Source organism: Channa argus, chromosome 16, assembly GCF_033026475.1.
Source record: "Channa argus isolate prfri chromosome 16, Channa argus male v1.0, whole genome shotgun sequence".
In the NCBI taxonomy this organism is placed as follows: domain Eukaryota; kingdom Metazoa; phylum Chordata; class Actinopteri; order Anabantiformes; family Channidae; genus Channa; species Channa argus.
Window position 1 is genome coordinate 22,852,088 of NC_090212.1, and position 17,631 is coordinate 22,869,718.

The window sequence follows — 17,631 nt, forward strand, 5'->3', positions numbered from 1 at the left end:
TAATTCACAAGTTTGTTATTGATCCATCTCTAAGTGATTAGCTCTGCAGCTGGTAAAGTAATAACATGACAACTAATCAGAATCCATGAAGAGTAAAAACCCATTGTCCACAGGTAGACATGGGGCCCAGCCAGTGGACACACCACCTACCACAGATAAAAACTATTGGTTAAAGGTGAGGAGGACTTGTGTGAGGCCTGCAACCCCAGAGAAAAACCTTGTGATCCAACAACAGACTCTAGGTGTATTCAGAGCCTACTGTACCTACTGTAGGCTCCAAAGGAAACAGACATTTTACAGAAACGCTGAAACACTTTATAAAATCACTGTCAAGAATCTGCTTTTAGAACCATATGTGGTGTTCTTACCTGGACTAGGTGGTCTGTCCCCCCTGGTGTTTTCCTGTTGGCTGAGAGGAAACCGGCAGGGGAGATTCCCGTCAGGAAAGGCAGACCCCTGTTGTTCATCTTTGTCTCCTCTGCTTTCATTTTCTCTTTGCTCTTCTCCTTCTCTCCATCCACCTCATTATTATTTAGTTCATCTTCCTCCAGCTCCCGCTGCCAACCTTCCAGAGGCTCCTCCTCCTCCATCACCTCCTGCTGCCACTCCTCTGGAGACCTCGCCTCTGTGTTCACCTGTCTCAGCTGTTCCTGCAGAGACAAAAATTCACCTTCAGAAGGCAGAACTAGTACAGTCTGACCCATCCTCTATGCTGCAGGGTCCCTCACTGCTCTACCCCTGCCCCTATCTAATCTACCATTTACATTTTTCCCCCACTGTGGACATCTTTCAACATGAACAAGTGCCTTTAGATGACTTTGTTGTGAATTGGTGCCAAATAAATAAAGTTGAATGAAAATACATAACTGTACACAAATTCAACAGGTTCCAGTCAAAACTCAGGTCTCATTCAACCAATAAAACAGAAGAGCCAACGCCAACTCGTCTGACAAAGGCAGAGTCAGTATCATCACCAACATAAAAAAATTACAATGCAATAAAACTTTAGTACTTTTTGCACTTCAGTATAAAAAAGTATGATGTAGTTTGAAATCGGTCTAATCACTAAAGCTGCTGCATGCTCATTGTGGAAGGTTGATGAGTGGCTTGATGAGTGTTAACAAAGATATAGAAGCTGAATTGCCACAATGGGGCGACTGTGGCACAGGAAGGTAGAGCGGGTTGTCCACCAATCTCACAGTTGTTGGTTCAATCCCCAGCTCCTCCTGTCACATGTCGAAGTGTCCCTGAGCGAGACACTGAACCCCAACTTAGTTGCTTCTGGTGAGTGTTGGCCAGCTGCATAGCAGCTCCCCCATCGGTGTATGAGTGTGTGTGTGATTGTGAGTGTGAATAAGAAGCAGTGTAAAGTGCTTTGAGTGACAATAGGTAGAAAAGCGCTATATAAGTGCAGAACATTTACCATTTACACCCACACAGGCTTTAGAATATTTGGAACAGAACACCAATAAATGGAGATAAAAATAATCAGCAAAAAAGAATTGCTAGTATTTATGTGATCATGTATCCAAAGTCTGATCATTAAAGAAAATGTACATTGTGTAATTTTGATATCATAGTAAAAATACAGAATGGAGGGTTTTAATTTATAAATGTAACTCCGTGGACTGAACATTCTATTTACTAATTTAACAGTGTGTATATGAGCAAATACAAACTCTAAACATCACCAGAGTAACTCATAAATTTGAATGACAGCAGATCAAGCTCAGTCTCTGCCATCAGAAATTTCCCTGCAGGTGACCGTTTAGACAAAAATACATCTTGTCTCCATAATTTCCTTTTTCACTGCATCTTTAGTTGAGGGATTAGGTTGCAAGGAAAAGATTAGAGTAAGCAATTAAAGAAACATTAAAGGAGATTTGGAATGTACCAATTGATTGATGTGGACAGAGCGCATAAGACCACAGACAAATGCAGGCAACATCCTTTCATGAAGGAAGGTACCAGAAGAACCAGAATAACACTGAGTGAGCAATGAAATACAAAAAAGAAATGTTCAGATTCTGTCTTACCTGCTGTTGTTGTGGTTTTGTTTCCTTTTGTACTTGCGATTGTAGTTTTATACTCTCCTCTTGTCTCTGTGATTCTGTATAAACATCTTGGCCCTGCTGTTGTTTAGTTCCCCCGTCTCTACCCAGTTGTTTTGGTTTTGTGTCGCTGTCTTGTAGAGGTTGATGTAGTTTCATCCCACCCTCTTGTCCCCTTTGCTGTGGTGGTTTTGCTGGTGCTGCTGGTTTCTCCCGCTCCACCTTAGGTGTGGAGATGTGGATTTTGTACTGGATGCAGCGTTGTGTGCTATTCTCTTCCACAGTCTGGCTGAGGGGACTGATGAGGTACTTCTTGATCCAGAAAGGATTGGCCAGCCGGTCCTGAGCCATGGCTTCACACAGCGTCTTCAACACGTGGTTCCGGTCAGCGTCGCTTGCCCATTTGCACTCTGCCAAGATGATCAGCCGCTTTGACAACTTCGGGGGCAGCTCTGTGGGAGGACCAGGGGCTTGTTTGGAAGAACCAGGCTGAACTGGCTCATCTAATGAAGACAAAGACAAAACTTTTTTTTAGTCAACAGGAAACAGAGACTGTTTCAACCTTCAGGAAGTTGTCCCACTGGCTGGACTGATAGCTGCTGGTGCCTTTGATGCTGAAGAAAACTTCAGGCTAATTCTTCAGTCATTAGCAACGTCTGTCCCAGTTTGTAAGTGTGGTAATGAACATTTATTTGCAATGACGATCTAAGATAATTAGAGTCAGGAAACCCACCTGGAGGAGGAATGGAGGGTTTGGTTTTGGTTTTCTTCAGCTTCAGGTCACTGTGCATTAAAGATTTCAGCCGAACAGCTTTAGTCTTCACATTTTTCATCTTCTCCTGGAGGGAAAACAGACTGTCAGGAACTCACTTCACATCTATTCCTAAACATTTGGCTTTTTACGTGACTGTGAAAGTTTACACAGTTCATAAAGATGCTGCATCCCCTGTGCATCCCCTCTTATTAGGTTTCACAGGGATCAATACTGGGACCACAGTTATGGCAAACCTCAACAAATCTGTCCAGCAAAAGATGTGGCCTACATAAATAATTGAAAACATTTTTGGGGAAAACCTAGGCTTATTAGGAGAGATGGCATCCATCTTACTTTAGATGGTGCAGCTGTCTTAACTAGAAATACGGTTGGTTTTATTAGACTACAAAAGTATGAAAATCCAGAGTTGAGCCTAGGATGCAGAGATCCAGTCCTACACACCGCTCTGCAGTGTCCTTACAACCGTCGCCCCTCCCAAACTCCCAAATACCTATAGAAACTGTGTTTGTTCCCCGACCAAATAAATTACATAGACCAAATAAATTACATAAACCAAAAAGGACCACCAGAGGAGTTAATCATGATAACCTCATAAAAGTTAACACTACTCCTCTTACAGAACAAAATTAATTATCATGTTTCTAGAAGCACAGGCAGAGGTGGAGGAGTAGCAGCAATCTTCCACTCTAGCTTACTAATAAACCCTATAACTAATTTGAGAGCCTTACTCTTAGCCTTTTACACCCAAGCTGGAAAACTCAATAACCACTATTATTTGTTACCAGGTACCGTTCTCCACTCCCTCCAGTTTTTGATGGAATTTTCAGATTTTCTATCAGATTTACATTTAGTCATTTAGACACTTTTATCCAAAGCGACTTACAAGTGAGGTACAAGGCAGCAAAAATCTTAGTCAAGGGGAAAACATCAAAGCAAAGTCCTATCAGAAAAGTATTTACAAGTGCAAGAAAGAACAGAAAGGAAGTTTTTTTTTTTAACTTGATTTAAGTGTATAGGAAGGTGGAGAAGAGTTCTGTTTTCAGCAGATTTTTGTTAGTGGGGATAGTGGGTGACTGTTAGTGGATAGTGGGTGACTTTAACATTCATGTAGATGCTGACTGCCTCAACACTGCGTTTAATTCATTATTAGATTCAAGTTGATTATATTGTTGATAATTCTGCAGCCTCACTACGTACAATACTCAATAGTGTTGCCCCTCTGAAAAAGAAGGCAGTAAACCAGAAGAGGTGATCTCCATGGTATAGTTCACAAACACGCAACTTAAAACAGGCAACACGAAAGTTAGAAAGGAAGTGGTTTTTCCAGAAATGTAGAAGAATCTCATTTAGCCTGGAAAAACTGTTTAAAAATGTACAAAAAAGCTCTCTGTGATGCCAGAAAAGCATATTATTCATAATTAATAAAAGAAAAGAAGAAAAAACCCCAGTTTCTTTTCAGCACTGTAGCCAGGCTGACTAAGAGCCATGGTTCTGTTAAGCCTAGTACTCCCTTAACTCTGAGCAGCAATGACTTATGACTTTCATTAGAGAAAGAATTCACCAGATCCTCCCCCCGAATATCACAGATAGATCTTCATGTACAACAGTGCTAGAATCATCAATAAGGCCCCTATCCCTTTTAGACTGCTTTTTACCAATAGATCTTGCTGAGCTAACTTCAATTATTACCTCATCTAAACTAACAACCTGTCTGCTAGACCCTATTCCAACTCAACTGCTCAAGGAAGCTTTACCCTTAATAGATGAGCTGCTTTAGACAGAAGTATGTTCTAAATGATTAATTGTTACTCAAACTGACTGATGCCTGCAGATACAACATTATACGAAACTGTTGTTTTGCAGAATAACCCAACCTTTTTCTTCTGCTTCTTTGTCATCTTCTTTCCAGTGTAACCTCTGACTCTGGCACAACTGCTGTCGCTCTCTCTGTTCTCCTGGAAACAAACAGAAAACTTTCAGCTCTGTGCATGAAAAAATGCAATTCAAACTGCTGACAGTGATAACTGCAAGCTTCTGACAAGTAATATTTCAGAGCTTTAATAAAGACAAATGTGTTCCTCTTCACCATCCTAAGCTGAAAGCATGATTATCACAGCCAGACCTACATGGTTCGGTACCAGCAAGGTTTTACATGTGTCCATGTCTTATTTGGTTAGGCCAACTCTATTTGTCAATGTGACTAAAACTAGACTCCTGCACAGGTACAATTTTGCCAACTCTCACTTTCCCATTACTTGAAATGAAATATGCACCTAACTTAACCCATAGCTAAGTTTAGTTAAAACCACATGGATGGACAGGGGTCAGCATAGGGGATCTGAGCACACTATAGCTACAAGGCCACCAAGTGGCGTTCCTGTTGTGGATTATCGATGCAGTAATTGACATTACTCATCCAGGTTGTAGCTGTTTATAAGTAGGATTTGCAGAATGACTTGTCTAAGGATCCATCTGTATTCAGATGCAAATGCTCATGCAGTCAGCTCCAGCTGCTTATGTAATGCATTTACATTTACATTTGCATTTACATTTCAATGCAACATCAGCCAAAGAAGTATGTAAAATCATAACTGATTTTGTGCATAAATAATTTTTTCAGCCCACCTGCTGATTACTGACCCGGTGCAGGAACCTAGCTCATGACATTTGAACTAACTATGTGAACTAGCTATGTGACATTTGAACTAACATATACAGTATCTGTGACAAACTAAGTCCTTACAGGGATGAGGGGCAAGGAGCCAAGTTCAGGGACATGAACTGGCTCTGGGTCTGTGCCTGTTCTGTCCCTCTTCCACAGAGTCCGAACCCGTTCAGCAGGCTGGGAAACGCTGTCCGCATCTTTCAGAACTAAAAATTGAACAGGACAGGAGAACAGAGGTGAGACAGGATGACAAAAATAAAATGGGACAGATTTGTTGTATCCCATCAAAGAACAAACTAAATCTGGCCCACGTTCTGAGCTCCATCATAAGACAACTCAGGCTACAAACTACAGAGGAACCATCTTTACACTCTAAATATAGAGGAAGGATTCAAAGGCTTTGAAGGACATTAGGGCTGCATGATATTGGGACAAAACCTTCGTTACAATCTTTTTTCTTTCTGTGATTGATATTATGAAAAGAAACATACAGGAAGTCTCACTAGATGACTGGAATTAATCAATTATGAAAAAGATGATGATTGTAGAATGATTCTGGTGATGTAGCTGAAACACATCTGGCCTACGCTCTGCACGGTCAAGGAACATCTCACTACGAAAGTAGGATGGAGGAGCTGGTGGCTGACTGGAGAGTGTGGGGGGACACAAAAAGTATTTTCTGCTCACGTTCACAGTGTGTGTTTACAACTCTGACATTTACTTCTTTTATTTTCTAATGGATCTGTTCAATTGAGCGTTCACTGAAAAAATGTTTGGGTTTAATTATCACTGCTTTAGTAGCACATCCATCCACAGCACCGCAGCTCATTTCAGCACCTGACAAGAACCAGAAGTAGAGAACACATTACAACTATTTCGGCTGCCTGTCAGCTTCCACACTGATTTTAAAATTATTTTCCTTGTTGTTAAAGCACTTCATAGTCTTGCACCAGCCAACTTGTCTGACATGCTTCCAGTGTATGAACCAGTCTGTGCTCTCACAAGTCTTTATATTGTTCAGAAGTGCAGGACAAGAACTTTTGGTGAGGCAACTTTTAGTGTTTATGCTCTGAGCTGTTGGAACAGTCTGAGGATCTCAGGACAAGAGAAACTCTTGATGTTTTCAAAAGCAAACTTATATTTAGTTGTTATTTCTGTGCAGTAGTCTTATTGCGCTGGTTTGGTGTACCTCATTGGTTTTTTTATCAACTTTTTACTCATCTGTAAAGCACTTTGTATTGTGTTAACCTGTACTGAAGATGCTATATAAAAGATGCTAGATTGATTGATTGATGCTGAAACAAGACATCGTGCAGTCCTAGAGGAAATACTCTTACCATAGGCCATCTTCATTCTCCTCTTCCTCCCCCTCTTCGTGTTGTTTTCCTGGTGGGAGGGGCTGGAGTCAGAGCCGTCCAGGTTCTTGAGGAGGACGACCTTCTGTTTGAGGCAGCTGCAGCCGAACATGCACTGAGGCTGGCCACAGTGGCTGTTCCTGGAGCGGTGGGACAGACTGGAGCAGATGCAGCCGAGCCTGCAGAACTCGTTCATACAGGGGGGGGCTTGTCTTCGCACCAGCTGGATAGGAGCAGTCGGGTTCTCACTGACAAAACCCTGAGGAGGAACCACAGGAGCCGGTCATCATATTTTAGTTTAACCTTCAAGACAAAACTAGTTCGTAGGCTTTAGGGGAAACTCCAAAAATGATGTTTGTCACTACTGATTTAAGGATTCCTCAGTTTGACTGGAGTCTTCACATCACTGCTGAAGTGACTCATCTGATTTTTTTCATCTTAAGTATGAACAAACATTTAATATTTGCCTCTAATATACCGAAGTTTAAAGTAGCAATAAATTCAGAAACTCAGTAGAAGACATGTATGTCAACACTATAATTAAATATAGTACAGCATTGATCTGTGTGCAGCTAAAAGAAGTTTATTAATTAATGAAACATCAACTGGAGTTCTGTTCTTAACAAGCAGATCAAGTTCTGGTTCTGCTACTGGTTTAGAAATCACAATTGAAGAAAATGTTACTGTAGACTCACCATCAGCGTGAAAAGGGACGTCAGGGCAATAGAGGCCCTCTCCTCTGTAATGCAGGTCCTGGGACGGCCCTCCCACACAACCCCGTTCTCCAGGTCCTTCTGTCTCAGCAGAGCTCGGGTTATTATGGGTCGGCTTTCCTTACTGCTGGGTATATCACCCAGCTCAGAGTCTGACTCCAGAGGAGCCATTTCCTCAAAGACGCCTGCTGGGGGGGCTGTAGATCTGGAGGGGCTGAGGGTCTGGGATGAGGACTTAGGTTTGAGCTTTCTCCTCCTCTTGAAGGAAGGGGTCTGAGAAGAGAGACTCAATGGTTCTGTGTGGTTGATTTGGACCTTCAGGTTCTTCTTTGATTTAGGAGATCTGCTGACATGTGCTGAGTGCTCTGAATGGAGGGCCACTGCTGGGGTCTGTGCTGAAGGCAGTTTGGGGAGCAGGTTTGGTTTAGTTGGACTTGGATCAGGTGTTGAAACCGAAAAATCTTCTGGTCTTTGTTTGTTCTGTTTTGGACCTTTGGGTTTCCTGTCTCCTTTCCTGGATGCCTTCTTCTCTTTCAGAAGGAGTTTGGGTCTCCTGGAGGGAGGGATGAACCCAGAGATTAGGTCTGCAGTTGGAGAGCTGCCGGGCTGTTTTTTCAGGACACTGTCCAGGGTCCGAACGTAACTGGTGCTTCTGGTGGGGAGCTCGTAGACCACCGGCTCCACCTGAGGCTGAGAAAAGCTGGCGGCTCGCTCGTCAATTAACTTCCCTTCATTCTCCAGGTACTCATCCAGCATGTCGCTGCAGAATGCTGACAGGTTCTTCTTCGGTGGATCTGAACTGGGACCAGCTGCAGGAGACCAGATACAACAAGTGAGAAAAGAAGATGTCAAGTAGTCCCGACCTTAGATGTCAGAAACCAAATTAATCATGGTGGAATCTACGGCTAAAGTCTGATCTTTTCATTACTGTGTTTTGTCAGTCTGCTCACACAAACTGGTTCAATGTAGTTTTCAGTTCCGGGCCTTGAATCAAACATTGGCTCTGTTTGTTTAAATAATTTACATACTTCTTTGACAGGACAGTAGTTTTCTGGCTGATGCTGCTGCAGTGTCAGCTGTCCAATCCTCTACAACATGTCTTTAACAAAGTCAGGGTGTGTCATTAACACTTGCCCTGGGTAAGTAAATTCTATGTTCAGGCAAGTGGATTTTTTCATGCAGTTGCAGTGAAAAAATAAATATGGTGGTCTGCAGTCTTTCCTGAACAAGTTATCGGGTTGCCCTGCCAGGATCTCTGAATTGGTAAACACATTTTTCTATTTCTGTAACAATTTAAATTGGGTAAAATCTTGTTTTATTGAAGAGCTGTCCACAGATCTTAAATGTCCATGATCTCTGATTTCAGGTGAACCTGCCCCTGATCACTAACGTCCCCATAAATTGAACCATTAATATAAATTATTACTTCTCTTCTCTACAAGCATTTACCCTGTTTTTATTGTCATATTAATGCAAATCTTACATCAGCTTTCTGAAGACCCTTTAAGTGTCCATTAACAACTTTTACAGACATAGGCTGCAGCTGCCAGTCAAATTTATAGTGTGTGAATCTGTGTTATAAAAATAAATAAAATAATCATGGAGTACCTTCACATTTTGCTGATCTATGCCGTTTCTGGCTAAAACAGCTGTCCCGGTAACAATAATCAGTAGTTAATATGTTTTTTCTCATCATCAATAAAATGATTTTAAATATCACCAATAACTAGTAAATTTAAACTGACTCACTATTTTGCCTCCATGTGATAAAAATTGATGACCAAAGCAACACCTCTCCAAAGCATGATCTGTGTCAATTTCACCAAAACTTAAAATTTCCAAAAGTTCACAAACCACATCCATAAAGTCTGTGATATTAACATGACCAGATGTCTCAAAATCTTCCAACTGTTTAAAAGTCACTATAAAGTACAAACCCGATTCCAAAAAAGTTGGTCACACTGTACAAATTGTGAATAAAAAAGGAATGCAATAATTTACAAATCTCATAAACTTATATTTTATTCACAATAGAATATAGATAACATATCAAATGTTGAAAGTGAGAAATTTTAAAATACCTTGCCAAATATTGGCTCATTTTGGATTTCATGAGAGCTACACATTCCAAAAAATTTGGGACAGGTAGCAATAAGAGGCCGGAAAAGTTAAATGTGCATATAAGGAACAGCTGGAGGACCAATTTGCACCTTATTAGGTAAACCGGCAACATGACTGGGTATAAAAAGAGCCTCTCAGAGTGGCAGTGTCTCTCAGAAGTCAAGATGGGCAGAGGATCACCAGTTCCCCCAATGCTGCGGCAATAAATAGTGGAGCAATATCAGAAAGGACTTTCTCAGAGAAAAACTGCAAAGAGTTTGAAGTTATCATCATCTACAGTGCATAATATCATCCAACAATTCCAAGAATCTGGAACAATCTCTGTGCGTAAGGGTCAAGGCCGGAAAACCACATTGGATGCCCGTGATCTTCGGGCCCTTAGACGGCACTGCATCACATATAGGAATGCTACTGTAATGGAAAGCACAAAATGGGTTCAGGAATACTTCCAGAAAACATTGTCGGTGAACATAATCCACTGTGCCATTTGCCCTTGCCGGCTAAAACTCTATAGGTCAAGAAAGAAGCCATATCTAAACATGATCCAGAAGCATGAGTGCGTGTGGCATGGGCAGCTTACACATCTGGAAAGGCACCAACAATGCTGAAAGGTATATCGCAGTTCTAGAACAACATATGCTCCCATCTAGATGTCGTCTCTTTCAGGGAACACCTTGCATTTTTCAACATGACAAGGCCAGACCACATACTGCATCAATTACAACATCATGGCTGCGTAGAAGAAGGATCCGGGTATTGAAATGGCCAGCCTGCAGTCCAGATCTTTCACCCATAGAAAACATTTGGCGCATCATAAAGAGGAAGATGCGACAAAGGAGACCTAAGACAGTTGAGCAATTAGAAGTCATTGCACTTCTTGTTTGAACTCTTATGCTGGTCTGAGGTTTGTTTGTTGTTTTTTTTTGCTTGTCCCTGTTAGTTGGTTTCTGTTCAAGTGTTATGTTTAGTTATGTTTTTGTCCGTGTTAGTTTGTTTCTGTTTAGACACTTGGTTTAGTATTTTGTTTATTCCTGTCTGTCTTCCTTCCTTCTTCTGTGTTTACTTGTTCTGATTGATTCCTGTGTGTGCGAACTCTTTAGTTTATAGTTTGGACTTCACACCGGATGTTTTTGTATGTGTGCATGATTGCAAAGTGTATATTATTGCATGGGCAATATGAAATATGAATAAATAAGATATAAATATATATTTGGAATTATAATAAAAATAATTAGACTACATATTACTACAAAATTAATTACATTTCTTAAATTGAAAGATCAACATAGTGCTCAAGAACCTGCATTAAACAAGTAAAACATCATAACAAGACATCATCATCATCACCAACACTAGCAGCCTCATCATCATCAACAAAATGCTAAATGATAGTTTACCATGCCTTTATTACACTGAAAGAAAATTCAGACGGATTGCAGATATGTGGCACCACTTTATTGCAGACGGAGAACATGTCATTACTTTTGGGTGAAAAATAGCACCACACTTCGCTTTTCTTTCTCTCTCGGCCATACATGCTGCCGTGGAGTTGTGCACTCTGAGCAGCAGAGTGATGATTGAGGCAGTGCTTGACTGAGGCAGTGCACGAACCTTCAGCTCTGACATTTGATTGGCTGCTATATTCATGTGACACGGAAGACTATCAAAAACACATAACTTTAGTGCCTAAAACTCTCAAAAGTGAAAACAATTTGCATGTTTTGTATTAGCACAGCGGTATCACAGTATTAAAAAAAGCTTTTTGTTTTGTTTTCGGTTTATCCTGTGAGGGTTGCCACAGTTCATTCACAGGATCATTGTCTACTTGTTGATTTGACACAGTTTTTATGGATGCCCTTCCTGACGCAACCCTCCCCAATTTCTACTGGGCTTGGGACCAGCACTGTGCTGCTGGGGATGGGAAATGGTTCTTGGGGGTTCAGTGTCCTGCCCAGAGACACTTACACATATAGCCGGGACCGGGTATCAAGTATCAACTGCAAAATATTGTCCGGCGGATATCTTAGTATCAATACCAGAGAATCTGAGCAGGCTCTTGGAATACCCATCAAAAAACAAAATATTTTTAAAATAATAAATAAATAAATAAATAAATAAATAAATGTAAACAAATAAAAAAATAAACACACACACACACACATACACCTGGGTAGAATTAACAACACTCTAAATGTAAATGAAATTTAGATCTAACTACTGGTGTGTTTAATTAAGATAATGCTGCTGTGTGTCAGTCATAAAAACTAACAGTAAAGTAACTGGCAAATTACTCCAGGACACAGCCACAGATAAATGGTTCTTGGAAAGTGAACATATTCGCCAGCACACGTTTAGACTTACCTTCAGGTTTGCCTGATGAAGGAGTGAATGGAGCCTCAGATGGAGTGAACTTCTCTCTCCAGCCTTTAATTTGAGTCACATCTGTGGTTTTACCTGTTCTAGAAACATATGCTGCAGGAACACCTGTAAACAAAACAAACAAACGTCATGAAACAGAAGTTAGAATAATGTGAATCCTGCCCATGATTCAGGACAACATATAAAGATACCAACCCTGAGGTGGGGGCTGCTCCTGGGTAAGCAGATCCAGAGAGACTCCCAGGGAAGGGATGGGCAGACGGACTCCCAGGTACTGTAGATCTATGGCCAGAGTCGGGTCCAGCAGGTTCATCTTCAGACCAACTAACATTTACAGAGACAGGCGCAGACATCAGTTTGTGTTCATGTTTGTTTTAGTTCATCATGTATGAATGGCAATCACAGGATTACTGTGATACTGAGGAAAGCTTAAAAAAAACATTCTAAATGAATTCTAATGAATCCATTCTAAACGATTCTAAATGAGGTTCTGCAGCTTCTGTTGTCTCTGGTTTCTCAGTGAATTTAGAATGGGAACTCAGAACCATTAACCCCTGTAAATCCTATCTGTTGAGGTTTTAGATACTTAAGCCCTTTAGTTCAGTAATAGAAATGTCAATACTTTGCTTTTTGTTGGTGGCTTGTGTTGTTACATCTAAGATACTTTCAGGGGTCTGACACCTGGTCAAATGAGTTTGGGTTTAAAAGTTAAATCATTAAAAAACACAGGCAGCCATTATATATTTGATGCTGTTAAGATGCAAGTTATCAATGAAGCTAAATGCATATTTCTGGTGTTATGCTGATTTTAAAATATCTATGAGTGACTAATTTCTTTAGATCGCCTGGCTGTCACAACTGTAGCTCTGCTCCTCACATTGCATAATGTAAATATAACAGGCAAGTACAACTGCAGTGTGCATTGGTGAAGTGAGGAAAAAGTAACTTTGCATTTGATAAGAGAGACAGGAGAGTTGTCTTCTTCAATTTACATAAAAATAAAATAAGGGACAGTAGCGGGAGCATACGTGAGACATTAACATGTAATCTGCAGATCAAAGGATGTTCACAGTGAAAGGAACGCTTCAGCATGACTGTGAGGCTTCATATATTCTCTGAGACACATAGTAATAGTCACTGAGATGAGCAGACAGTTATCATCCACACTTAAGGTGAGAAACTTCCACTGTACATGTTTGACTGTCATTAGCACCTGTTGGACCTGATGTTACTCATTTACTGGTTATTATGCAGCTTAAATATGATATTCCTACCAACAGTTAGTGTACACAGATCACAAACTAAGATTTGCTGTTTTAGATTGACAACAACTGACAGTACCTTCTGGGAGTGACAGCATGACTGGGTTCCAAACTCACAATTGAGAAATCAAAAGGACAAAATAAGATTTATCGTTTCATTCACTGTCACACCTTAACCAGCTCATCGTGTTTGGAGGGTAATAACTCTCAGTTGTTCCCATTGTTTGTCTGATGAGCAACTCAGGTCTCCTCCTGCATTTACCTGCTCCTCAGTTACCTCTCCAGCAGCTGACTGGTTGTTGAAACCAGGGATCAGAGAAACCTGAGTTTTCGTGTTTACATGCAAACAGGTTTTTAATCAGTGTTTTATGCTGCACATTTACGGAACTCTGTACCAGCCACACTCAGTTAATTTAGGGTAAATCACAGAAATTGTTAATTAGCAGCCTGTCTGTGCTCTGTGCTTCGCTGCCTGTCATGTGTTGCTACCTTGCTACTGCCAGTCTGTCCTTGTGTCATGTATGTCATGTATGTATGACATTTTATCTCTCTTTTCTGTTAACTCACTGTCTGGAATAATTTGCAATCTTCATTATGTTCTTATTTTTAAATTTCTAATTTTATAAACTAAAAAACTAAACTAAACTTTTTCCTAAGTCCAGTTGACATGACTTAACTTTTGGATAATCAAACCTGAATGACTGAGAACACTCAGAGACTAATAAACTAAACTGACTAAATATACTTTGTACACAATAAAATATGTGTACAGTCTCAGGAATAAAATTTATTAATTATTCTGAATTCCTAATATGGTCTCTAAAAAGCAATAAATGTCAGTTGGGGTAGATATTATTCTGGTTGACATGCACTGTGTTGTTAACATTACAGATGAAATTCCTGTCCTGGATGCTGCTGCTCTTCCTGTGTTCAGCTGGAACCAGTGTGCATGAAGCAAATATAATATGGCTGACTGATATTGTGGAATCCATCAGGAAAGAGTAAGCGCTGACTCCATTTTCTGATTCTGACTACATTTTATCTTGTGTACCAAACAATTTTTTTCTGGCAGGTATACGGAAACAGCGGAGTTCTGTGATGCTGTAAACATCCCAGTGGGCACTAAAAAAGAGCAGCTGTCTGAAATCCTTCAGGGAGATAACTATAAAGAACACCTTCACCCAACATTTGAAGATAATGAAGTATACATAGGCACCAGAGTGGTTGCAGCAAAATATGATGAGACGAACCACGCAGAATACCGTGTTCTAAAACACATAAGACACCTGATGGAAAAAAGTGAGGGGAACTTTTTGCTCATCTACACATACAGTGGGGCAAAAAGTATTTAGTCAGCCACCGAGTGTGCAAGTTCTCCCGCTTAAAATGATGACAGAGGTCTGTCATTTTCATCATAGTTAAACTTCAACTGTGAGAGAAAGAATGTGGAAAAAAATCCAAGAAATCACATTGTAGGATTTTTAAAGAATTTATTTATAAATTCCTGCATAAAATAAGTATTTGGTCAATAACAAAAGTTTGACTCAATACTTTGTAATTTAACCTTTGTTGACAATGACAGAGGTCAAACGGTTCATGTAGGTCTTCACCACGTTTGCACACACTGTAGCTGGTATTTTGGCCCATTCTTCCATGCAGATCTCCTCTAGAGCAGTGATGTTTTGGGGCTGTCGCTGGGAAACACTGGCTTTCAACAGATTTTCTATAGGGTTGAGGTCTGGAGACTGGCTAAGCCACTCCAGGACCTTGAAATGCTTCTTACGGAGCCACTCCTTCGTTGCCCGGGCGGTGTGTTCAGGATCATTGTCATGCTGGAAGACCCAGCCACGTCTCATCTTCAATGCTCTCTCTGATGGAAGGAGGTTTTTGCTCAAAATCTCACGATACATGGCCCCATTCATTCTTTCCTTAACACGGATCAGTCGTCCTGTCCCCTTTGCAGAAAAACAGCCCCAAAGCATGATGTTTCCACCCCCATGCTTCACAGTGGGTTTGGTGTTATTGGGATGCAACTCAGCATTCTTCTTCCTCCAAACACGACGAGTTTAGTTGTTACCAAAAATTTTTATTTTGGTCTCATCTGACCACTTGACATTCTCCCAATCCTCCTCTGGATCATCCACATGATCACGGCTTCGCGTGGAGCCCCAGATTGAGGGAGATTATCAATGACCTTGTATGCCTTCCATTTTCTAATAATTGCTCCCAAAGTTGATTTATTCACACCAAGCTGCTTGCCAATTGAAGATTCACTCTTCCCACCTGTGTGCAGGTCTACAATTTTGCTCCTGGTGTCCATCGACAGCTTTTTGGTCTTGGCCATGGTGGAGTTTGGAGTCTGACTGTTTGAGGCTGTTGTCAGTTGTCTTTTATACAGATAAAAAGTTCAAACAGGTGCCATTAATACAGGTAACGAGTGGAGGACAGAAGAGCTTCTTAAAGAAGAAGTTACAGGTTTGTGATCGCCAGAAATCTTGCTCTTACAGAACGTTACAAAAATTTCTTCCAACTGGGACAACTATGCCCTTGTGTTTCAAAGACCGTGTACTCATGAAAGAAAATACAATATTGACGATAATATGTTGATACAATCATTTGAAAATCTTTCATAATCTGGGCTTGGTTTCTACATATTTCAGTGTTACAAACCAGACAACTATCAATATAAATGTGTCCAATGTGTCTTTGATCAAATTGTTGATTGTTGAGTGTCTTGAACGGGTCGAGCAGCAAGAGAGTGGAAGTGCAAGCAGCAGTAAAAATGCAGGAGAAAAAAGAGGTGCGACCGGAGACACAAGCAGTAGTAATGGTGCCAAGTAAAGCAGAGTGTAGAGTCACAGTGACATAAGCATCAGCAGTGGAAGCTGCAGAGGTTAGAGATTCTGGTTGTGATGTGACTGAAACAAGGAAGGATTCTTTATGCTTAAAAATCCACAGGTTTCTATTAACATTTTTTAAACCAACTTTTTATGCCCTTATTGTATTTTTGTTAGCACCAGGGATTTGAAAGTATTGTAATTTCAGTTCTCTGTATGTGCTGCACGTGTGCTGACAATAAAGATGCCACAAACGACAGATGCTGATTACGTCTCTTCACTATGTTAAAAATAACTTGGTACTAGGGATGTTCGAAGTTGATTCAGAAAATCAGTATCAATGCCAATCTGAATATACCAGTCTTCACATTCGATTACCAGACAATCAGGAGTTGTCAATTCACACATGTAGTACACAGCAGATTATTTGAGTCAAAAACATTCTCAAATGAGGACAACTTAGTTTGATTTTAAGTAAGAGGATTGTGCATGAGGCTAATATGATAGAAGAGTATTAAAATAAATAATTGCTCCTCTATCCACACGTAGGCTCACTGGGACATCCAAGTAATCCAAGTAATGTCTGGGTCGTTTGACTTGGTCATTTTAGTTCTCACATGCAGTTCCACCCAGTAAAGTCTGGGTGGAAGTGCATGTGTGAGAGCAGCTTATGTTTTAAAGGATCAGAATACTAATGAGCTCTTTTCTCTTGTTTTATCCAAACCTGCTGTTCTATTCAGGGAGCTCAGAACAAAAACACAGTCACATTCAGCAGGAAACAGCTGATATTTCACTCGGTTACAGTGAAATATGCATGTGGAACAAACTCAGACTCATGCCCTAGGTTCTTCACATGTTCTGACTGATGTAAAAACTTCTTTACTGTTTTGCTCTCAATAAAAGCTCTATCTCCCTGTAAAACTGCAAAACTCACGGTAAATTTAACTACCACCACTTCCAGGTTTCTGTGAACTGGCTCCTCCTGCTGCCTTTTGCGTCTCTGGATTTAAGTCAAGTCAAAAATCTAAATATGTTTTAGTAATTTTTAAAGATTCCACCTTAATTTTTAAATCCTGTTTTTGTTTCCGTTTATTCAAGTTGTCTTCAATAAAGTATCTGACTTCTCAGTGATCTGCTCCAAACTTTGGAACTTACATTAAAAACAATCCAAGTGAACGAAGACTTTTGGTGCTTATACTTTTCTGAGTGATTTGCATTTGCAGATCAAAGGCAAGGTGACCCAATATACACTTTTAAATGAGCAAGTACCAATGCTTAACCCTGCGGGACGACAAGGAGGATCAACCAACACCAGCGTTGATTGATCCTGTTGAGGCACACAGTAGTGGGTCAGATCTATGAGATGTGTGAACTTCAAAGCTCGTAGATTTTGTGACGATGCGTGCAAGTAAATGACATTAGCATAATCTAACACTGACATAAAAGTAGCATAAACAAGCCTCTTCCTAGCCT

The 17,631-nt window shown here is 40.5% G+C and overlaps 1 protein-coding gene across 7 annotated transcripts in view; it reads right to left on the bottom strand.

Annotated features, from left to right (window-relative positions):
- mgaa (MAX dimerization protein MGA a) overlaps positions 1-17,631 on the bottom strand; it is a 42,617-nt gene that overhangs the window by 10,498 nt on the left and 14,488 nt on the right. For all 7 annotated transcript variants that reach the window (XM_067479556.1, XM_067479561.1, XM_067479560.1 and 4 more), the window contains exons 6-14: positions 12,255-12,383; positions 12,042-12,164; positions 7,542-8,368; positions 6,829-7,105; positions 5,570-5,697; positions 4,701-4,781; positions 2,785-2,890; positions 2,037-2,554; positions 369-650 (exon numbers count right to left, since the gene is read on the bottom strand). In XM_067479556.1, coding sequence (XP_067335657.1) covers positions 369-650; positions 2,037-2,554; positions 2,785-2,890; positions 4,701-4,781; positions 5,570-5,697; positions 6,829-7,105; positions 7,542-8,368; positions 12,042-12,164; positions 12,255-12,383 — 2,471 coding nt within the window. The remainder of the gene's footprint in view (positions 1-368; positions 651-2,036; positions 2,555-2,784; positions 2,891-4,700; positions 4,782-5,569; positions 5,698-6,828; positions 7,106-7,541; positions 8,369-12,041; positions 12,165-12,254; positions 12,384-17,631) is intronic.